Raw genomic sequence first — 23,994 nt, forward strand, 5'->3', positions numbered from 1 at the left:
TAGGGTTGGTTTCTCATTATGTGAAATACTTGATGTAGTGCAGAGTTAAGACTGGAGAAGCTTAACAGTGTGTACAGTTAGAGCTTTCTAGTACATATGGACATGTAGCAAAACACCACTGTTTGTCGGCAGAAATGAATATGAGGCAACCTGCACTGGACAACTACTATGAAGTCTTGTGGATTATATATACACGGGACTATAAAGCAGTGGAAGTACAGAAAGAACTTTGCAGAAATTACAACTTACTTCTAGCATTAATTTACTATATTATTATTGTTGTTGTTATTATTGCTGTTATTATTACTATTATTATTTCCTAATCAGTTTTGTAGATCATATATTTCCCTCTCCGGTACTTGAGTTGTAATCAGTTACAGTAATGGGTTTTTTTGCAGTTAACACTCTAAGAAATTCTTGTTGCTGGTGTTTGTTCATTTGCTTATTCAAGTGGGATGCTTCTTATTAACCATTCTGTCATCAGTCTGTCACTTAGTGTAGTAGAGGATGTGGATGTTGCATGAAGGTACAGGAGAAGGAAGAGGGTCCCTGAAGCTCCTTCTGAGTACTGCAGACATCTGAGAGCGCTGAATGACTTCATGATTAAAATGAGGGATTACTTTCAGTGCAGATGAATGTCAAGTAACAAAGAGGGTACAAAACAGACTTTTACACAAAGCTATGCCTATAGCACAACACAAAATCACAACTGGCTCCTGACTACCCATTGCTTATAAGGAAAAAGGCATTGGTTTTGGGGTTATTTTCTGCATATGCTTGCTCAGTGCTAGTTTTAAATTAAAAACAAAACCAGAAACAAGTTAATTGTTAGAAGTTACTATGGAAGAGGAGTAGAGGTCAAAAGAGAAGGCTTGAATAGGCCACATTATAAATCCCCATCTTGAATATTATGTGCCATTTTGGACACTGTTCCAAGATTAAGCAGCAAAGGAAGAGGCATGAACAAGAATGACAGGATTGGGCTGGCTTCTGGAAGTAGAAAATTGGGCCTAATCAATCTGGACAAAGGGAAACGATGAAAGGGATAAAGAAAGCAAAGATGCAAGTTGTAGAACTTACTGCAAAAAGATACTTTAAAAGACAATAGCAGTTTCAAAAGTAAGTTGGACAATCCTGTGGGGGATAAAGATTTAACAGCATGCTTTGAGCGCACCCTGTGCGCATGCAGATTTTCAGAATCGCTGAATTTCTGGTTGCTGGAGCTGGGGAAAATATACAGCATCGTTCACATGTCCCATCTTTGTATGTTCGTTACTTAGACATCTGTCCTAAGCCTTTCAGAAACAACATACTCTTGTCAGACAAATCTTTGAATTAGGAGTACCAACACTAGTATGTGTGTACCTGAAAAGAATGGTGCAAAAGAAGCTTTGTTGTCATTTGAGCACCTGTTTGGATGTGTCCCCAGTATTGTTTCAGGGAGGGGAGTGCCTGTACTTCCCATGTAAGCTAAACTGAGTTTCTCCAGAATTTGGGAGACAATAACAAGAAAGACTGGTATCTGATTCCAGCTTAAGTATCCTAAAAGTGTGTTTACAAGATTGGATGTAGGAGGCTTCTTTCACTCAATTGCAGCTGTCCCTTTTTTGTAGTTTGAAACTGCAACTATTGACAAGAGCAGACAGATTTTTTATATAAATTCAGAAGGTTTCTTGCCAATTCAATACGCGTGAAAAGTGCTGTGTGATGTTTACATCTTAGTGGGTCTTGTCAGAAGTTTTGTCTCTCAAAGTGTATCATCATTACCTCTTACAGCTAAGAAGTAATTTTCTGGTATTTGAGTATGTCTTTGGAAGTATGAGTCGTGGGAAAAATCTACTCAAACCTCTTACAAAAGTTTACTGACTATTTGTTTGGGTTAGTCTAGTCTATTTTACTTTTTCACTACGGTTATGACAGAAACAGTAAAATCTTATATTGGGGTTTAGAAATTAGAGGTGATTTCAGTTGTTGTAATTTGCCTTTCCTATGGAAAACCAAACTGTTGCAGCCAGTGATACCATTTCATCTTGTGCTCCTAATGAAGTACAGGGCACTAACAGTAGTGTTCTTGCAAATTCCCTTTGAAAGGAGTTCTTTTAAGGGAATGTAATCAACACAGTGTGTTTTATGAGGGAAAAGCAGTAGAGACTTTAACATAAAGTTGTATTATAGGTCCAATACATTCTCCTATTTTCTTTTACGAATGCTAATTATTTTGTATTGTTTCTAATATGGAGTACAGAAAAACCAATCCCTTCATGAGAAATGGCCTGTTTATTGGCCTGCCTTGAAATTCTGTCCATTTAAGTGACTGGGAACATGACCAGAAAGACACGATGCTCTGTTTGCCAACTCTTAATAGCAAAAATTGTTTAGACTTGAGAAATATCTCATAGTCTATGAATCTATTAGAATATCCATAGCTGCATGGGCTTGCTTCCCTCTCAGAAGTGTAGCCTGTATTTCTTAATTTCCATTTTCCTTTAAAGGTTATTATGCTTTATGTGACCTTGTCGGTCAAGTTCTTTATTTGGCTTATTGTAGGTGTCATTTTCTTCTGTGTATTAAGTTCTTATGGCATTTGAAACAAAAGGCTTCTGCTTTCTCCTTGCAATTTTGATGCCCTTAGACAGATTAAACATGTTGGAAAGGGAAAAGCAGCGCATTAACCTACTGAAGTGCATTGGTATTGGGAACATTAAATAAACCTTTTCCTTCCTTCTAAAAATAAGTATATGATGATTGGTGTGTTTGTTTTGTTTAAAATTTATTTTTTCACAACTGTGAAATGGATTTGTTGGATCCCTTTGTCACTTTAATTTTGTGCTGTGCACAGTGTCTATTTCTGTGAAATATCAGTAACTTCCAGGGGACTGAGTTTCATATTTACTGTGTCTTCTTGATATGACTAGAATTTTTTCATCCCATTAGCGATTTTGCTAATTAAATTTAATTAATGGAATGTTACTGTTTAAATTATGTCCAGGTACATCCACCTTCATGGAAGCATTAGCAGCCAATGGTACAACTAACATACAGACATCCGTAACAGGAGTGACAGCCAGCAAACGGAGGTTTATTGATGACAGGAGAGATCAACCTTTCGATAAAAGGCTACGTTTCAGCGTGAGACAAACTGAGAGTGCGTACCGGTACAGAGACATTGTTGTCAGGAAACAAGATGGATTCACACACATTTTGCTATCAACAAAATCATCTGAAAATAATTCACTAAATCCAGAGGTCAGAACAATTGTGATTTATTAGTGGGGAAGGGTGCTGGGGTAATTCTAAGTCTCTGCCTCATTTATGCCTGTTGTTCAGGCACAAACATACACAAAACCAGATTCAAGCTGCAGTTTGCAAGATGTCATACATGCAACTCTCTTTAAGTGTAGTTCAGTTGAATTCAACTACTTTATCTGAACATGTAGATGTACTGTCTTTTATAAGGCACGTGGTGACTTATGAAGTGCAACTTGGAAAAACCTTTAGCCTGAATTAAGCTTCTATTTTTCTGAACTGGTTGCATATGCCATCTGCTGTCCAAATTGCAGAAATGCTGAATGAATGCTTTAGTTACAGATAACATCTAATAGATCTTTTCTTAATAATTTCATTATCTTAATCTAATTACATTTTTGAAGTACAAAGCTTCTAGTACTTTAACTTTCTTATTTTTGGATAATGAAAGAAGTTAACTTTTTTCGTATGAAGGTTGAGTGGGTCCTAAGGAAAAATTAAAGATGTTGAAGATTGAGATTTCCTCAGGGGAAGAGGAGGGGAGAACAATATGCTACTTTTTAATGATGTAATAAAAAGATTCTAATGAACTTCTGATTTTTATTTTTTTTCAGGTAATGAAGGAAGTCCAAAGTGCACTGAACACAGCAGCTGCAGATGACAGTAAACTCGTGCTGTTCAGTGCAGTTGGTAGCATTTTCTGCTGTGGTCTTGATTTTATTTATTTTATACGACGTTTAACAGATGATAGAAAAAAGGAAAGCACTAAGATGGCAGAAGCTATTAGGTATGTAAGATTATCTTCAGTCATCTGAGTAGGTATTCTTCATCTGGCTTGTTTTATCTTTTGTCTCAAAAGCCTCTAATTCAACAAGATCTCAAACACTCACCTGTTACATGATACAGTGTGCAGCACTTCTTTATACTCCCTGTCCCTTTCTATTTGGGTTGCCATTTCATGCATCACTATTTTTACTACTAAAATTTAACTATAATAACTGGTACTACGGTAATACTCCTCCAGCTGAAATCAGTTTTAAAATCTTAGCCATAGGGTTTCAGGAAAACAAATTTAACACTCACAAATACAAGATGTGTACTGAATATATATTCCAGAGAAGTGGAATGATGGATATTTTAGAGGAGTGGATTAATACTAGTGAATATCATCCCAACACCATGTAACGAACCTAACATTTAAACAAAATGAGCTGAACAACTGCAAACTAGAAGAATGTGTATGGGAAAAAATACAGGTCTTAGACATGCTTGAACAGTACAAGCAAGTACCTTATTCGAACACTGGTTTTGAGTGCCTAGACTCTTGGTTTAGCTCTTGTATGCTTCTGGAGTATCTATATTCCTTCAAAGACATAGGTTCTGTTGTTGCCTCATGACCCTAGAAACGGCCTTGTAACACATAAAGTCTGTTTCATTGGAGGCACAGTTGGCTCACAGAGATGATGATAGTTATTTTTTCAAAGGAAAATTTTCATTCATTCCATGTGAAAGTTGTTCATGTACTGACTTCAGATGTGGCCAGAGGACAGAGGCTCTTAACACTGAGCTTCAGTCACTACTTTAATTCAAGCCCTTCCAGAAGAATGATTTGTCATCTACTAATCATTGTTAATAAAATAGATCAATATATAGATAACTTAAAACACCTATGAAAACCTCTTCAAATATAATTATGGTATTTTTCTGAAGATATGGTCCTCACTGGACTATTGAGACATGATTAAAGTTATCATCTTAAGTCTCTGGATGGGATGTTTGTATGATGGCTTGGATAAGATGGTTCCAGTAGAAATTGTTTTGCATTCATCTATTTCAGTTCACGAGAATGAGTTAACAAGAAGTTTGGTAACCTTTAGTGATGGATACAATATACTAAAACTGTCCTGTTTTGCTGAAATACAAGAACATGTGATGCAAATAAAAAGCAAAATTAAAATTACCACTAAATCGCCCCTTAAAAAAAAATCAAAAAATCTCATTTTTCAGTATCTAATACCAAAATGAAAAACGTCTGTCATTCAGAGCAAAGGAGAGTTTTGCCAGGGCAGACTCAGCTGAACGTTATACTGTGTATTCTAAGCAGGCATCAGAATTTGTCATTTACTTAAACTAAATATGGGCAACTTTTTTATTATATGAGATAGCACCTCAATTTTGAGGTTTTAGAAGTCTCCTCTTGGTATGATGCTTGTGTGCACATACATGAACACACACACATTTTTTTCCTAAGAATATCTCAAAGGTATTTACTGTAAGGAAGTGTTTCCTGTTGTTCAGAGGGAAGCTCCTGTGTTTCACTTTGCACTCATTCCATCTGGTCCTGTCATAGGACACCACTGAAAAGATCCTGGGGCCATCCTTTTTGTACCCTCCTCTCAGGTATTCATACACCTTGATGAGATCACACTGAAGCCTTCCCTTCTCCAAGCTGAAGACTCCCAGCTTTCTCAGCTTCTCCTCATGTGAGAGATACTCCAGTTTCTTAATCATCGGTAGTGGACTGTTTGCTGGATACTCATCAGTAGCTCCATATATCTCTTGTACTGAAGGGGCCAAGCTGGACACATTACTGCAGGAGTGGCCCCATCACTACGGAGCAGAAAGGAAGGGTCACCTCTCTCAATATGCTGGCAAAACACTTCCTAATGCAGGCTGGAATACTATTAGCCTTCTTTGCCACAAGGGCACGCTGCTGGCTTGTGTTCAACTTGGTGTCCACCAAGACCCCTCAGGTCCTTTTCTGCCAAGCTGCTTTGCATCTGATGGCCCCCAGACTTCATACTTCCCTTCATGAGCTTCCTGTCAGCCCATTTCTCCACCCTGTTAGGTCCCTCTGGATGGCAACATGACCCTTTATAAATCAGCCCGGTTTTGTATCGTCAGCAGATTTGCTGAGGCTACGCTTAGCCCCATCATCAAGGTCATGAAGGAAGCTGTCAAACAGTATTGGACCCAGTACTGATATCCTGGGGTACACGACTAGTTACTAGACTCCAGCTAGACTTGGTGTCACTGATCACCACCCTTTGGGCCAGCCATTCAGACATTTTTCAGTCCACCTCACTGGTCATCCAGCTCATACATCAACAGCTTGTCAGTAAGTCTTGTGGGAGACAGTGCTGAAAGCCTCACTCTGAAGTCTACATAAGCAATATCCACTGCTCTCCCCTCATCCACCATGCTAACCACCTCATCATGGAAAGTTATCAGGTTGGTTTTGAAAGTGTTGCTGTGGAGGTGAATTATTACATTTTCAAGATCTGGTGTATTTTACTCTTTCTGTTTGTGTAGTGAGTGCCATGTTTCTGTTTCTCTTCAGGAATTTTGTGAATACTTTTATTCAGTTTAAGAAGCCTATCATTGTAGCGGTAAATGGCCCAGCCATTGGACTTGGAGCATCTATATTGCCTCTGTGTGATGTGGTTTGGGCTAACGAGAAGGCTTGGTTTCAGACACCATACACTACTTTTGGACAAAGTCCAGATGGATGTTCATCCCTTACATTCCCCCGGATAATGGGCCTGGCTTCTGTAAGTAGCTTGCAGGGCAGGGGCTGACAGCTTCACAATGCAGTTGTGAGATTTTATCCAGAATGATTTCAAGACTTTTTACCGTTGCTGTGTTGTCTTTTCTTTATTTTTCTCTCTCTCATGAAAAACTTTCATGAGAAACCAGTGTTTATAGCTTCCCTGCTCTATGCTGTCACAGCATAGTCCATACCTGAGTACACAAAACAGAAAGCAGGCATGGGACCTAATCCCATGTCACAGGCACCCTTAACCCTGACGGTGGCAGAAGAGGAAGGTGCGTACCAGAACACACCTTCTTCGCTGCTGCCTCACGAGTACCAGCAACCAGTGTCTTGTGTTCAGCACAGTGTCAGAGCGTAGAGGAGAATGGGCTGCTCTGCACTCAGTGTTGTTACATGGCAGAGCGCTGTGTCATCAGCTATTTGCCATCAGATGGTAGCATGCAAAATAAATAACTCAGCTTTCATGTACTGCTTGTTCTCAAGAAGTCGTGTTGAACTTCCTTGCTTTGTAGATATCCGCTGATGCTTGACACTAGTGTGTTACAAAAGAAATACTCAGGTCAACTTGCCTTTGTGAAGGAATTTTTTTTAGTCTTGTACTCTCATTACAGTATTGCTAGATTTGGAAAAAAAATAACGGTAATGCTTTGCATTGTTCCTGGAAATATAAAATACATGTAACTTAGTATCCCTTTCTTTTGCCTTCCAATTATACAAAATAATCAAATGTAGCTAAAAAAACTATTTAAAAATCTTTTACCTACATTATTTTCATATTGCTTACTATTTTTTATGCTGTCTTCTTTGAAAACTGTTAGACCTACACCCTATTCCAATTTGAAGTTGAATAATAACAAGTGCTTGTAGCTACACCTGTTTTTTCCTAAATTACTGTTTATAATAAAAGCCAATTTTTCCCTTCAGATAACTATCGATTTTTAAAAATACGTATTTTGTTATATTAAAACCATCAGTTTGAAAAGAAATAATGACTAATTGTGTGGTGTCTGGATTTAGTTATTAGAAGAGAACAGAAAAGGTAACTGAAATAGGTTAACGGTAATTAGAGTATCTTTAGTATCTTAGCATGTTTCAAACTACTGATTGTTGCTTTCCCTTTTTATTTGGCCATCCATCCATTCATCCATCCATTCCATCCATCCCCGCCCTTTAGAGACTCGTGGTTGTTAATTCTTCTTTCTTTAGAAGTGGTAGAAAATGCACAAGAAGCTCTTCCCCAGTATACTCTTTCATGTGTGTTTGTGAATGCTCTCATTTTGAAATATAGAGACATAAATTGAAAGCTTCTAGTGATAATAATTCTGTAATATTTAGTGCAAAAGGGAAAAAAGTCCACTTTCTTCATACTATGCTTGACCCTCTGAGGTACAGTAATGTCGGTGATTTGTGGGTTAAAGTTGGACTTTATTCAGCTGATTTCCTTAAATACGTTCAGAATCCATACCAAAAGTTTTGATAAAGTAGTATGCTCCCTATCTATAAAAGGGAGTGAGAAGTCAGCAGAAAGAATAGGTGCTATGAATGAGATGAGAAACATTTGAGGAAACAAATCTAAAATATTATTAAAAAAACCAAAGAATCAAGGGCTCTGCATGCATCATAAAATTTGCTACGAATGTATTAGTTCAGCAATATTAGTCCCACCCTTAACTCTTGTAGGTCAGATTCCGTGCACTCTTTTTATCACCAGCAGTTATGAAAAAATCTTCAGTCGCAAGATTGCTGGAAATGTCTTCTCCACCAGGTTAGTTTTGGCTGTGACCAGGTCTGCATGGAGGGGTTCAACAGAAATCATTAGTACAGGAAAACCAAAGCCCAGACCTTGGCATTCAAAACTGATACTGTATTGGGAATATCAAGAATTTTAGGAGGTTTCTTAAATTTGGCTTTTGAGTTTTGAAAATAATCGCCTTAACATATCTGAAGGTGACATCTCTTTGGGGAGGTATGTTATTGTGTGTCTGCTGTGGAGTTCTGGCTTTCTGCTCCTGGATATAAGGCACAGGAGCTGTGTAATCGAGCTTCCTATGCTGGCGTTTCCTATCAGTATCCAGCATGCTTAGCAGTTCTTCTGCTTTTCTGTCAGTCATGAGGGATAAATATTTCCATAGTGCCTGTAATCAACATCACAGCCAGGGTCTTGGGCCTTACAGAGACCAGCTGCCTCCTGATTATAGTGCAAGAGAGCTGAGGAGCTCTGTGGCAGCTAGTGCCTGCTCGAAAATTACCTGGCGAGCCTCAAAGCACTTGCTGTAGAAGAGGGACCAGAAGATATCCCCTTGAGGTTCCTCTGTGGAAGGAGAAAGACAGATTGGGCAGGAAATGAGAGTTGTTAATGCGAATCTTGTATTAATGAAATATTTTTGTCTTCATCATTTCTATTGTTGCATTATAGTTCTTGGAAAGAAGCCACTGAGGGTGTTAATTTTCACAGCACATCCAAGGCTTAAAACCTTTTTAGCAGTGGGCCTCTGGCATACATTGTATATAGATCAAAAGTGGAGATGCCAGAGCAAAACATTCCCCTTCAAAACCTGTCAACTGACAATACTAATGGGAGCACTCATTTCATGTGAGGTTTCCTGCAAATGCTGTGTTAGAGCTGGTAGAAATAAGATAACTGCACTGTTATCACTTCTGGTTTTTCATGTTTGGGACAACTCAGCAGTTGCTATTGAGTTTTAGAAAAAAATTGGAGTTTTCTAGCATTAAATTTTATCCTTGTTAGAAAAGATACATGTGAAGAATAGGTAGACCTGACCAGACACCTTAAATTTCTGACTTTCTCCCAGTTAGGTTGACTTCACGTTTTGATCTTTCATATATAATAAATGTTAAGAATTTTTTAAACTATTTGGGAAGATTTTTTTTTTCTTCTTAGGCAAATGATTCCTGGTTTTAGACAAACCTGTGCATACCACTGATTTTTAGCTACTATTTCAGATTAGTATCATTCATGTATAATCTGGAAAATTAAAAAGTTTAGTCATTATAGCTTGAGGTTTATTGGGTGTAGTTGTTGTTTTTTTCAACTAATACGTGTGAATCACGACTTTCCATATTAACTTATGAGAGATGTGCTAATGATAAATATTATGTAAAAGATTCTGGGAAACATCTCTTTCTTTTTTTTTTTTTTAAATATGTGTAATAGACTGGGAGTCAGCAACCAAACTGCCCGTGGAATCCAGACTTTGTATTTCATTACAAAGGAAAAATAGTACACCTTAGTTTTCAAATTTCTTCATGTGTACTGTAGGCAATACCAGGAACATTGCCTACAGTAACGAGAGAACTTGAGATCCTTAACTGAAAGTTGCTGTAATAATTACCAAAATTTCCACTATTAGAAAAGATTTTAAAACTCAAAATTTTGTCCTCAGAAATGCTACACCTGTTAGGCTTGAGTTCTTTAAATTTTGTTAACGGCTTTGTTTTCCGTATTCCATGAGTTCAGTGATGGCTTTGTCATATTTTCAATGTAGATTAGTCATTAAGGAACAGTAAAACTGATTGGGATTGTTTTATTTGGGGTTTTTTAGGTTAACAGTTACTCTGACTTTTAATCTTCATTGACTGTTTCTGTGCAGATGCCACTGCAAACAAAACTTCATTAAAGTTAGAATTAAAGCATAAGTGTAAAGAGTTGTAAAATGAATCATAGAATGGTTTGGTTTGGAGGGGGCCTTAAAAGATCATCTAGTTCCAACCCCCCTGCCATGGGCAGGGACACCTCCCACTAGATCAGGCTGCTCAAAGCCTGATGAAGTTTTAATGGGGAAGCTGAGAAATATTGAAGTGTATGATAATTACAAATCAAAAAGATTTACAGAACTAGAGATCACCTTAGTGCATAGACTGCAGTACTCTGTTCTGTACCTTTATTAATTAATGTTTTCAAAGTGTGTACAACATCTTTTAAATAGTGGCTTGGGTTTTTTAATAAGACTGCTAAGCTTTTGAAAGGATTTATCAGTTCAATAATCAACTCCTGAATAAAACGGGAATGCTTGTTTATTATGAATCTGATCAGAAGTTGGAATATACCCTGCTCACTTCAGTGGGTTTGGGGGGTCAAATTCTAATATGGTCCAGCAATTTTAAATGTTGCATCATAAATGAAATACTATAATGGTGAAAATAAAACATACATTTAGGTTTCAAACATTTTCAGTATTAACCAGCATTTTAGTTGCTAAATATTTAGCTGTACTTTTCTACTAAGACTGCTGGTTCTCAAGAGGTCTGTTACCAAAATGGGATTATCTTCATAATTTATAGATAACGTAGATTTTTAGTGAAAATTCATTGCAGTAACTAACATTTTGATGAAGGGCAAGCTGATATATTCATTGTTGTTTTACAGATCTGTCTGGCATTGTAACATATTAACAAATATATAGTTAATCAAGTCAGCAATACTGCAAGAACAGTAGAGCTAATGAACACTTGTGAATTGGAAATGACAAAAGATGCTTTCACATTTAACTCTTAATCACAGACCTCCGTATTTTTATAACTACAGACACAGATTAGTCAACAACAGCAACCAGCTATCTAAGGCAACTCCTTTTCTTTAACAGTTAAAAGTTGGAAGAGCTATAATAAAACTATTTCAAATAGTGCAGGCATTTTCCTTTATTTGTTTTGAACATTTTTCATTTAATGAGTTTTGTCTCATTACATTTCATACCAGAAGTAACTTTTTATCCCTTCAGGCCAATGAAATGTTGTTCAGTGGAAGGAAGTTGACTGCGCAGGAAGCTTGTGCCAAAGGACTCGTCTCTCAAGTGTTTTGGCCGGGAACATTCACACAAGAAGTAATGGTTCGAATTAAGGAACTTGTCACATGCAATTCAGTTGTAAGTTTTCTTTTTCATTTTCTTACAACACGTTTTTATGATTGATTTAGCAAGAATTAATCTAAGTGTTATTAGACTACGTAATTATGTCCTAAAAGAACACCATTTTCATGAAACAAGGATCGCAATAACAATGTCTTTTAAGACGTTCTTATGTATCCTTTTGTCTCTGGGTTTCTGAGGATTTTTTTAAGTTTGTATTTGACTCTTCTTTATCATATGCCATAGTACAATGTGGTTAAGAACTTTAAACCAGCATTGGACTTCTCACAATATATTTTGGTTCTAACATAGGTGCCTAAGTCCAACAGTGTAAACAGTTGCCCAAAGAACTGCACAGAAACATCGAAATCTTGAGTTATCTTGAGCTGTAATTTAATATCTTGAGTTGTAATGTAAATTACCAAGGAAATAAATGGAGTCTTTGACCTTGTGTTATGTTGTACTTAAGTTTTATAAGTAAAGCCTAGTGTATTCATGATTATGTGTGCTACTGGCAGTTGCACAGGATAGCTAAAACTACCACTATTTAGTGCTTTATTATGAGAAGAGACGCAGTACAAATAACTGTTCGGTGCATTAGAAATTTTGGATTTTTAATCCAATTAATAGTTTTCTAAATGGAAAAGCAAAAGAAACCTTTTAGTTTGCTTGGAATGCTCAAGAGATTTAAGGTCTCCCTGGTTATTAGAGCAGTTCTGAGTAACAGAGTTATGATTGGCTTTCACCAAAACGGATTTGGGACTTTTCTGTGGTTATCAGTATAAAACCACATATATTCATAGTTATGATTTTACATTCTTCATCATTTCCACATTTTTGTGCACTTGTAAATTGTGCTGATCCTTTCTGCTGCTATGAGAACTGTTTCTTAGCATCATAGTATGTCCATGAACTGATAAGCTTAAGTTCTTAATCAACTTCAGGATTCTTCCATATAAACCTGTATGGCACTGTGTTCTCATGCAATACTAACCCAACTCCCTTTTTCTTGACGCAGGTACTTGAAGAATCCAAAGCTTTAGTACGTAATATCATGAAGGTGGACTTGGAACAAGCAAATGAAAAGGAGTGTGAAGTTTTGAAGAAAATCTGGGGCTCAGCACAAGGGATGGACTCAATGTTAAAATATCTGCAGAAAAAAATTGATGAGTTCTGATGAGATGCCCATTGACACTGGAATTGTATTTCTTGGACATCAGGGCAAATAAAATATGCCCATTTTAAAAAAACTATATAAACTCACCCCTTGCTCAGCTTGGGAACAGGAGCGGACCCCCCCTCCCCTTTTATTGTCAAGGGGTTTAAAAGTACTGTATCACTTAAATTTGAACAAAACTCCTTTCTCCCTTATTGTTACATATAGGGTTATATATACACACACAGAGATGTGTGTGCGTATATATATCTTTTTAATATATATATGATGTAATATGTGAGTGTGTATATAGACACACACACAAGCTAAAAAAAATTATAGAGTGCACTACCAAACATCTCTTTTAAAGGCTCTAGTTTTTGTTATCTTTGGCTAGTACTGTATCAAATAGAGAATGGATTAAAAAGTGAATGGTGTTGCATTATTTTCTGTGTGGCAGGGAAGTCTGGAATAATGCTTTTCTTTCTCATTAGAATACAGAATTGAAACGGGTATTAGCCAGCCCTTACTTTCACTACCCAATGAGTCAGCTAAGATATGAGGCATTGTCTCACAAGAAGGTTGAAATACCTCAAGTAATGGAACATTCTAAAATTTGGGGGAATTAAACCCTATTAAGATTAACTCACGTGTATCCCCAAAAAGAGAGTGTGCTCAGGATTAATGCTAAGAAAACACTCTGTCCTTTTTTGGGGGGAGGTATACAGAGGTGGGAGGAAAGGGGCAGGAATATGTTTAATTCTTACCCAGACAGCATGAAGAAACCACTGTCTCTTGGGGAAAGGGAATGAAGGGAAATGGGAGGGAAGTGGGAGGGGGAGGAAAACAAAAAAGCTTGTTTTGCAGTATTAGTGAATCACTGAATATCTTATGTATGAATATCCTAAGTTATAAGTTAGTTTAGTGGGTTTTTAAATAGTCTCTCTGGGTTTCATTTTTTGTTTTGTTTTGGTTTTTTTTTTCCTTTAATAACTACATAAGTGCTTCTGTGGCTGGGTGAGAATACTACTTTATATACAGTTTGGGTTTTGTTTTGGTTCTTTTTTTTCCTAGTTGCTGGTTTTAATTGATGTATTACACCAAAAATGCATTTTATGTTCATAAATTTTAGGTTCACTTAGAATATATTATTTAATAAGTTAAAATTTGTTTGGCACACTATTAAGTAAAAAAAAAACCTCCTTTTAAAAAAAAAACTACCTTATATTAGATGTTTAATGTTCTTTGTCTATGCTTTTTTTATTATTTTAAATATACACTATATACAGTATGGTGTAAAAGAGTGCCCTGTGTAAATAGACCTATTTCGCATTCCTTTCAGGAGTGATTATTGATTCCTGACTCCAGATATCTATTATTACTTGGGTATCTGTGCTTGCAATCTTATTGAATGTATTATGAAGAATGAAATAGAAATCAAACCTTATTTTTGTACAGTTTTGAAGTTTTTACTTGGAACTGACCCACCTCCCCTTCCCAGTGGAGAGCTGTACAGTGTGTAAATCTGCCTTTACCTTGGATTGGTACAGTATTTTTGCATCTGTGGGACCTACTTTTTTGTTCTAGTAGTTTGAACTATATATAAACTGTACAATCTGTAAAGTTTTTATAGAATAAATATTCAGCTGTGAAAACTGGTTAAATAAAACTAATATTTCTTAACACATTTTAAATACGGTTCTCATATAGTTGTCTTTTTCAAAGACATTTCAGTTCTGATGTTAAAGTAAGAGTTGCTGAAACAAATCTTGCTAACTGAAGACTTTAATATTTATGTTTTATTTTGTAAACTTACATAAGCTTTTAACAATTTTCTTCAAATGAAAAGTTGAAAATTCATTGATTGTTGTAAACTACATAGTTTTCTCTTAGTGCGTGGGTGGGAAAGAGGACATATAGGAAATAATTTTACTCTTAATTATTTTGTTCCAGTTCTAAAAAAATATTCATTAACTGTTTCCTTGCAATGACTTAAAAATGGGTCATTTTCCCTACAATGCTGTGGTAAAATGAGAATTCCGTAGTTGACCTTGGGTTTTATTGAAACAGAGAAGGAAAGACACTTTAAAGTTCTGTAATGTTAAACCTTTTGGTGTTTGACTCAAAATTATATGAAGATCCTTTTTTTGGCATCTGTACGAAGCACATGGGCATTGATTACATCTCTTTCAGCTGGAGGATTATTTATGCTTTCCTTAAACATCAAAGTTTTTTTACTGTAACAGAAGACAGGTTCTAGAGGTATTTAAGAATGAAATCAGTTGAAGGTGCAGGCAATTCAAAGGGAAAATAATACTATTTGCTTTATTTCTGTGGTATCAGTCAGGCCGTTATGCTTCCTACAATTTGCATACAAAAGTGTGAATAAGTTGGTAACCATGTAAATTCCTGTCTCTGACTGCAGGAATTCCTTAGTTCAAATGAATTCCTATCTACCATCATTGTCACAGAGAAACCGCCCTACCTTTATATTAAAAGCAGTAACTAACTACACCCTATTAACAAATTATGCTCTTATTCATAAACACTATACACATTTTGTTTCTAGGGTAGACTACAGGGATAATGCTTTTTTAGGAAAATACTGTCCAGTTCTTTTCAGTATTGGTCTGCAAATATCCTTTGATGTGTATGAAATTTACAGTTAAGTCTAGTTTAGTCTTTGCAAAACAATAACAGAACAAAGGCAGAAAAATTATAGACTTCTAAGAGGAAGCAGTCGGTCCTGAGACATCACAAAATCTGCATAGGACATTTTAAAATGAGTGTTTTCAAGGCTTTTCTTCACATGAGACAGGTCTCTGCCCAGCCTGTTTCATTGCTGATGTTTGCATTGTTCTACTTAAGTTTGCAGTACTGCATAGGTAAATTAACCTGGAGCATCCGACTTAGGCTCTGATAACTGAATGCACCTGTAGCCACAGAGGTTTGCCTGGGCCCAAGGTGAAGCACAGGGATGCTGCTGAAGCCAGCATTACTTCTAAGGCACCAGGTGACTTCCAGAGGTTCCTTCCAACTTACAACGTTCTGTGAAAAAAAATACTTGCATTCATTTTCCACCTATCAGGTCATCATCCACCAAACCACCTCTATGCCTAGAACTCCAGACTTATCAGGCCCTGGAACATGACAGGCTTTAGTATTTGAGAACCCAACATCTTGTGCTAGATGATACCGAATCACCTGGGACAAAGAGAAGTACAGATCACCTTGCACGTTCCAGGTAAGAAAAGCATAAAGAAAACTTAGTTGTTCAAAAGAAAAAGAAAGTATTTGTTTCTTCAAGGTTAAACAGGACTGCAATACTTAACCAAAACAAATGCATGCCTTTTACATTATCTGAAACATTGCTTGAGCCTCAGCAGGTCCTTGAAATTTTGCATTTTTTCCAAGGTCTGCCACAATCAATCAAGCTGAACAGCAATTCTGCCACTGGCAGTCGTACTGAAATGTAGCCACATGTGCTATTCAAGAAGACAGCACATAGAATGAGATCTTACATAATAAAGACAACTTACAAAACACACTATAGAGCAACTCTAACTCTCCAGGGCAAGAAATCAACTCATAATGCTGTAATAAACCAGTGTTTCCTAGATGCTGCTTTCCAAGACTTATTTATTATAACCTTTTACTTCCATCTCGAGAAAAATGTTTTGATTGCTAGACAAAACCTAGAATATAAACAACCTTTAAAGTCCGACTTGTCTTCCCTCTGTCCCTCTTATTAGTTTTCACTAAATTCATTAACATCTGTCTCAGAAAAGGCACTCACTGAGGCCATCACTCAAAATCACTCCAATCATATGCTGGGTGAACTGGCTGCACTAACTTTTGTGAAATTCAGGTGATGCTCCTTACAAATATAACCATTTTTTAATTCCATAAGCTTGTCAGGTTGGACTGGGATATTCAGTCAAACAAACAGTATTATAAAATAAAAAACCAAAACAAACCTAAAACCACCTGCTAAACCAGGAATAATTGAGACACACACATCTATAGAAATCAGGCTTGCGCTACATGAAGTATAAATAACAACATAAACAAGATTGTTTTCTTTCAAAATTTAAATGTCAAAACACAGACACATCCTCACATTCCTTTTCTTCTCCCCACCATGCCCCCACTTCTGGACTTTATGCTCAGAAAGACCGGTCAGGATTGAAGCTGGAAACACAATTAACCCTGAACTTCTGTGCTGGAAGAATTATTAGTGGATGCTAAATAACACTTAAGAAAATTAAAACAATGCAAAGCTGGGAGTTTTTGAACTGGATGAACCCTTGGATGAAGGAGATCAAAGGGAAGCCACCCTGTGCACACACCAGGAGTTTTCTGGCTTACTTCTTGATAGGCTTCTCAAGACAGATCATACCAAAACCAGGAGCTTGTGAACTTAACTTTGTAATCTCAAGAGCTGGGTTGTAACACCCACAGAAGTACATACGAAGCCAGCATTATATTGTGTGTAGGAATAATTGAAATCATACTTCAATTTTTTAATGTTTCTGAAGGAATTACATGTTCCTTCATGCTGACAGAAAATTGTATTCTGGATAGAAATTAAACAAGTCTGAGTATCAAAGGGAAGAGAGAGGATAAAACATACAGTCTTCACACTGATTTCCTTGAAGCAAAATAAACTACAACAGTCAGTCTGATGCAGAAACCAGGGGCAACAACTCCACAGTCTTTTAGACGTTTTGGACAATCTAGTGCAGCTTATGAGGACAGATTTATTTTCCAGTAGAATCATAAGCATCTGAAATTATTTATATTAGTTTGTGGAGCAGCAGGATTATTTCTAATTCCTTCAATAGAAGATCTTAGCAAATTGTTAGTGGTAATGATGTAAAGCAGGAAATTTGGAGGCCTTACATAACCCAGCTCTGAAGCAGAACAAACACTTAAAAAATAATTCAGATCCCCAGTGCTTCTGTAAGGTCCTGGCACAAGACAACAGGCTATTGCACTTAATCCTTAAAAAGATGCAGCCTCAAGTTCAGGTTCCCTTCAATGGGTATCTCCAGCATCACCACAAACCATTCAGATGAGGGAGACAGCAGATTTTCATATTCATTTAATTCTTTCATATTCTGTTACAGACTTGGGTATTCTGGCTTAGGAAATAGATCTTTCACAGGCATTAAATGTTTTAAACACAACTGGGTGAAAACGTAGTTTTCAGTGGAAAAAAAGTGGTAAGTACAGAAGAATGCTATTAATGAGACATCTCAAAACCTGAAAATATGTGAGGAGTTTATGGAAATCTCTGGTTAGACTATATTAAAATGCCTTTCAGTTCCCTCACTACATTTCCTAGGCGCGGAACAGGTTCGCTTAGTGCTCATGTGGTTAGTTAATTCTTTGGGAGCAAAACTTGCTGAGTAACAGATGTGTTACATCTGCTTCTAGACAGTTCTTGACACATCTGTGTCATTAAGACTGCAATTCTACCAATGAACCAGTTATCAACAATTCTCGGCATCTCACTAAAGATCTCTCTTTTTCAATTCCCCCTCTGGCAAATTGGTTTTCATTACTGAACCTTCAAAACCAAATAAGCAAGGAAGACATACACACACACGTTTATATAAGATAATTAAACAAGTAAGTCATATAAAAAAATTCTAGAGGATCCTGAGATGGGTTGGTTGCCTTAAAATAAATTTCATTTTGCCAGTGTCTAGGAAAAAAAGATATGCACAGAATCCCTGACTTTACATTCAGAAATTTCAAAAATCTCCAGCAGAATTTTGTATCCCTAGAAGATGGTTTGAATGCAGGAAATTCCCCAATGGAAAATTTCTGGTCAGCAATCCACAATAATGTAACATGCTATCATTTCCCTGTCTCCGACATTCCTGGTGCTCCTCAAAGTTCAGACTGACGAAGAGTAACTGTAGCCTGAGAAGAGCTCCAGCACTAACAAGGACCCGTGGTGCGTTCCCCAGAAACACGTTATCACTGACGACACAGCAGCCCAGCAGTACAAGGTGCAAGCAAGATAAGCGCTGGATTTTCTCAGACCGCCACCTCGTCACAAACTGAAACCGCTTCCACGGACAAAGGGGAGTAAGAGCATCCCACCAGGAACCTACAGGAAATGCACGAGCGAGGCACAGCTCCTCCGCAAGGATGACAGCTGAGATTAAGGATCTTTTACATCTGTTTTTCCTGTCGTGCACAACAGGAGCTCTGTTCGAGGAGCTGTGCAAAGGTGTCCATGCGCCGTGCCTGGACTGCTGCCATACTCAACCCTGCAAATCACTGGTGATTAAACTGCAGAGTACAATGTTACTAAGATTACAGACTCGCTTGGTTTTCCCACTAGATCATCGTGCTATCACCACCTCGCAGACTTTCTGCTGAAGGAAGCTGCGGCCCCAGCTCACAACAGCAACATGAAACTGCACTTTCCAGCATGCTCTCCCTGATAACTAAAGCCATCCACGCCTACATCCAGCCATAGAGGCAGGCTGGGAAGAACTGGAATAGAGTTATCTAGGAGCCTGACAAAAGCAGTGGCTTATTCCTCCTGAAAACCATGAGGCCAGAGGCAACAGTAAAGTAAGCAATGCATTCACCTCAGGGCCTTCAAAGTATGGGTACCCCACAGTAGTCCAAAAGCTGCTGGGTAGCTGCTGGTGCCAGTTCTTTCTTTGTCCATTCGTGTTTTGTGGAGGGGCATCAAAATACTTCAAAAGCTCTCACCGACCAGCTGCTGGCATCTGCCACAGAAATGTTGTGGACATAAATGAGAAACGATGCAAATGCCAAAACCTCGCAGCCTTCAAGACAGGTGTATATTTAGAAATTCTGTGTTAAACCATAACATTCAAAAATTCCAAACACTGTGGGTCTCTTAGCAGTAAGACCTGGCTTTGTTGATTGGGGCCGGCAGGGATTTGATCCTGAGGAGCGACACTCTTTCTTGTTGCTGGAGGGACTTCATTTGTCAAAGAGAACCTCTGTGACTGTGTCTTTGTGGGAACCCCTAAGGGAAAAATTAGGGTCTTCTCAGAACTGACAGGAAAATATAAGACTTCCTCATAGAAGAAAAGATTTAAGGCAGAAGAAATCTGAGGCAAGAAGTGGAACTACTAACAATCATATAGAAGAAAAGATTTAAGGCAGAAGAAGTCTGAGGCAAGAAGTGGAACTACTAACAATCATGGTAACTGCAGTTTTGAAAGTTAGGCTGGCTACATGCCCAGAATGGGTAAACAACCCCAAAACAGTTTAACTGACAAGCATAACACAGTTTGCATGGCCTTGGAGCAAAGGAAAATGACCAACTTCTCGAAAATATTTTGGCTATAGGTTTTCCCCCTTCCCTACTTTTTCTTTGTGTAAAGTAATAAATCTGTGCTCTAAGATAGTGGTGAATTTTGATATTCCTGACAGTAACCATGAGGTTTTGACACACCGCTGTCAGTAAAAGCAAATAGGAAATAAGTTTTGCTTATATCTAAAAATCCCTTATTTAAAATATATTTCCAGTAAACAAACATGCAGTCTTCACATGCATATTCTGCATGAAGAACCTACCCAATAATTTTCCAAGGTTTTGCCAATTGTAACAGTTTTAACTGCATTTTTTTGGTAACTGTAGAAATTTTATTTTTTAATATGTTTTACTAATAAGTTACCCAATTATATTTGTACCAAGACAACTTCAAACTCAATTTTACCCCCCTGTCACACTGACCCAACATTGTTCCAGCAGATATTCTGAACTTAACACCTGTAGTTTTATGAACACGCTGATGTTCACAAAATAGGCCTGCTGGCACAACTTCAGGAGCTTTGCTTTTTCTTGATGTCCTCTGTCCATCTACATGTTTAACACTCTGCATCTCTGTTGTGTTGCCTTTATCCAACAGCAACCTTGAAGCAGAACTTCTTCACCAATGCTCAGAAAAGCTTTTGACAAGGGCACGTAAAACCATTCACCATCCAAAGTCGGTGATACCCAGATATTGCTCCTGGGGGAGGAAGCCTGGCACCCTTCTAGCTTGACCTACCCACAGCTTCTACTGCACAAAATTAGAGATCCTAAGGCATTTAGGCTCCAAATCTCCCGTTCACACATACATGAAGTAGGCCATAAGCATTTTCAGCTACAATCTGCCCAAAATTATATTTAATACCTAATTTTAATGAGTATGTTTTGTAGTGATCATTTTGTATGAGGAGTGAATAAGCAGTCCCTTGGGATCCAGTTCTGTTTCTCCTTGGGACTTTTTAATTTGCTGGTTTGCCAGCTCTTGATGCCAGCTCCCCACATACTCGGAATCACATAAATCACAGTTTTGGCTAATCTGCATCTTTTCAAATAAAAAGAAAGTCCATTTTTCTCCTAGCATTATGTCAGCATTCCTCTTTGAAGTCCCTTGCAGCTGCTTCAAATTCATACCAGAGTGCAAAGATGACTGGAGCACAGCAATCCTTCAGTCACCTTCATTCAAACCTTTAGTCTCTTTTGCTGTTATCCATCTTTCCCACACATCTAATGATGCCTACTAGAACAATGCACAGCACACTGGCTCAAGACTTGTTGTTTATGCTACTCTTGACGCTTCTCTTTTTCCTGATCCCTACCATCGCAGTACTTTATTTATTCTTCCAACTTGTGCCAAACACTGAAGTCATAGTCTGAGTTTTCAGTTTACTCACATCCCTAGCTCTTTTTCTTATTCTTTAGCTGCCTCCTCCCTTTCCTTATAAACATTAACAGGTTTGAATAACTCAGTCTTTTTCATACCTGCCACGTATTTACATAATGGACAACTGTGGTTTATTTTCCTCTCCTCCCTCTCACTAAAACCTGGCAGCTCACAACGCTCAGTTCTTGTGCACTTGCACATCATCTGGGAAAAACTGGACTTCACAGTGACACAAAAGTTAAGAAATATGAAGCTGATTTTGGCTCTGTTGTGATTCCGACTCCTAGCAGCCAAGTTGCCTCTTTCAAAATGTCATTTTTAACAAAACCCACAGGCTTTAAGACTTTAATTCATCCCAAAACTACATGCAGATGAGCAGGCTCCAGCCAGCTCTTGCTTGCCGTGAAGCCAACATGCTAATAGAGCTTCAGCTCTGCTTTCAAAAACCTCATGACAGGCTAATTAATTTAATAGTCCAGACTTCTCTTTGGTTGGCTTCAATTCGCTTTCCAGAAAGACTGTCCTAGCACTTCACAATATTGTGAAACTGGTTTTCACTATCTCAAACCATTACAGTTCCTGACAGTGCGTCTCAGGATTTTCCATGTACCAACCTTTTCCATCACCAGGGCCAGACAGATGCTATAGAGCAAGAACTAGAAAAAAAATAAGGAGTGGCAGATCCCTTTGGTAATTCCACAATACTCCCAAAACGTGGTAAATAGGACATTATCCTACTGGCAGTAACATCCTCAGAACACCTACGTGGACAAAATTAACCAGACTAAATATGTAACCACAGTACCATGGGGCAAAGACACACTTTCTGAACCTCATTTAAGATCAATCAGGTTTGATAGCATTGACTTGGGGAAAGCACTCTGAAGTGCATTTCTCTCTCCTCTAGTCTCCCATATCTAGTAACAGCAAAGACATTTGAGCAGCTTTACCACTTTTCTCCAATTGATATTAAGATTGAAATGGTAGCAGGTCCAGGGAGGTTATTCTCCCTCTGTACTCAGCACTGGTGAGACTGCACCTCAAATACTGTGTTCAGTTCTGGGCCCCTCACCACAAGAAGGATGTTGAGGCTCTGGAGCAAGTGCAGAGAAGAGCAACAAAGCTGGTGAAGGGTCTGGAGAACAAGTCTTACGAGAAGTGCCTGAGAGAGCTGGGGTTGTTTAGCCTGGAGAAGAGGAGGCTGAGGGGAGACCTCATTGCTCTCCACAAGTACCTGAAAGGAAGTTGTGGAGAGGAGGGTGCTGGCCTCTTCTCCCAAGTGACAGGGGACAGGACAAGAGGGAATGGCCTCAAGTTCTGCCAGGGGAGGTTGAGGCTTGACATCAGGAAAAAATTTTTCACAGAGTCATTGGGCACTAGAACAGGCTGCCCAGGGAGGTGGTTGAGTCACCTTCCCTGGAGGTGCTTAAAAGATGGGTGGATGAGGTGCTGAGGGGCATGGTTTAGTGGTTGATAGGAATGGTTGGACTTGATTATCCGGTGGGTCTCTACCAACCTAGTGATTCTGTGAAACAGGTCCATGTCTTTCTTCCACTGAGGGCTCCAGAGCTGGATGCAGGGCTCCAGATGTATTCTCACCAGAGCAGAGGGGCAGAATCACTTCCCTTGGCCACAGTTCTTGTGACGCAGCCCAAGAAATGGCTGGCCATCTGGGTTGTGAGCATACATTGTCAGCTCACGCGTAGCATTTCATGCAGCAATATCCCCCAAGTGCTTCTTGGCAGGGCTGCTCTCAATCCCTTCATCCCCCAGCTTGTATTGATCCTGGGGGTTGCTCTGACCCAGATGCAGAACCTGACACTTGGCCTTGTTAAATTTCACATGCTTAGCCTCAGCCCATCAATCCAGCCTGTCCAGATCCCTCTACAGAGACTTCCTGCCCTTACACAGATCAGCACTCCTGTGCACTTTGGTGTCACCTGCAAACTTACTGATGAAGTACTTGATCCCCTCATCCATATCATTGATAAAGTTATTAAACGGGATTGGCCCCAAAATTGAGTCCTGGGGAACACCACTTGTGACTGGCTGCCAATTAGATTTAGCTCCATTCACCGCAACTCTATGGGCTCAACCATCCAGCTGGTTTTATATCCAGCTGTTGACCACTACCCTCTGGGTGTGACCATCCAACCAACTCCTGATCCACTGAACAGTCCGGCCATCAAATCCCAACTTAGAGAGAAGGACGTTGTGGAGGACCACGTCAAATGCCTTACAGATGTCCAGATAGATGACATCCATAGCTCTTCCCTTGTCCACTGATGCAGACACTCCATCATAGAAGTGATCAGACAGGACTCACCCTTGGTGAAGCCATGCTGGCTGTCTTGAATCACCCCTCTGTTCTGTCTAATTGAAACGTAGCAGCAGCTCTGCTTTCACCCCTGAGGAAGGTAAAGTCAGCATAGATTGTCATTCACAAAAGAAACAAAGCTACAGAATAAAAACTGGCTTTTC

General features: G+C 38.4%; 1 protein-coding gene across 1 annotated transcript in view; it reads left to right on the forward strand.

Annotated features, from left to right (window-relative positions):
* The window catches only part of CDYL (chromodomain Y like), a 100,683-nt gene extending 86,161 nt beyond the window's left edge, over window positions 1-14,522 (forward strand). The window contains exons 3-7 of the mRNA XM_069853594.1: window positions 2,990-3,246; window positions 3,861-4,033; window positions 6,587-6,797; window positions 11,539-11,682; window positions 12,683-14,522. Of these exons, the coding sequence (XP_069709695.1) occupies window positions 2,990-3,246; window positions 3,861-4,033; window positions 6,587-6,797; window positions 11,539-11,682; window positions 12,683-12,841 (944 nt within the window). The 3' untranslated portion in view covers window positions 12,842-14,522. The remainder of the gene's footprint in view (window positions 1-2,989; window positions 3,247-3,860; window positions 4,034-6,586; window positions 6,798-11,538; window positions 11,683-12,682) is intronic.
* Window positions 14,523-23,994: the final 9,472 nt, after the last annotated feature.

This window comes from Phaenicophaeus curvirostris, chromosome 3 (assembly GCF_032191515.1).
Source record: "Phaenicophaeus curvirostris isolate KB17595 chromosome 3, BPBGC_Pcur_1.0, whole genome shotgun sequence".
Classification (NCBI taxonomy): Eukaryota; Metazoa; Chordata; class Aves; order Cuculiformes; family Cuculidae; genus Phaenicophaeus; species Phaenicophaeus curvirostris.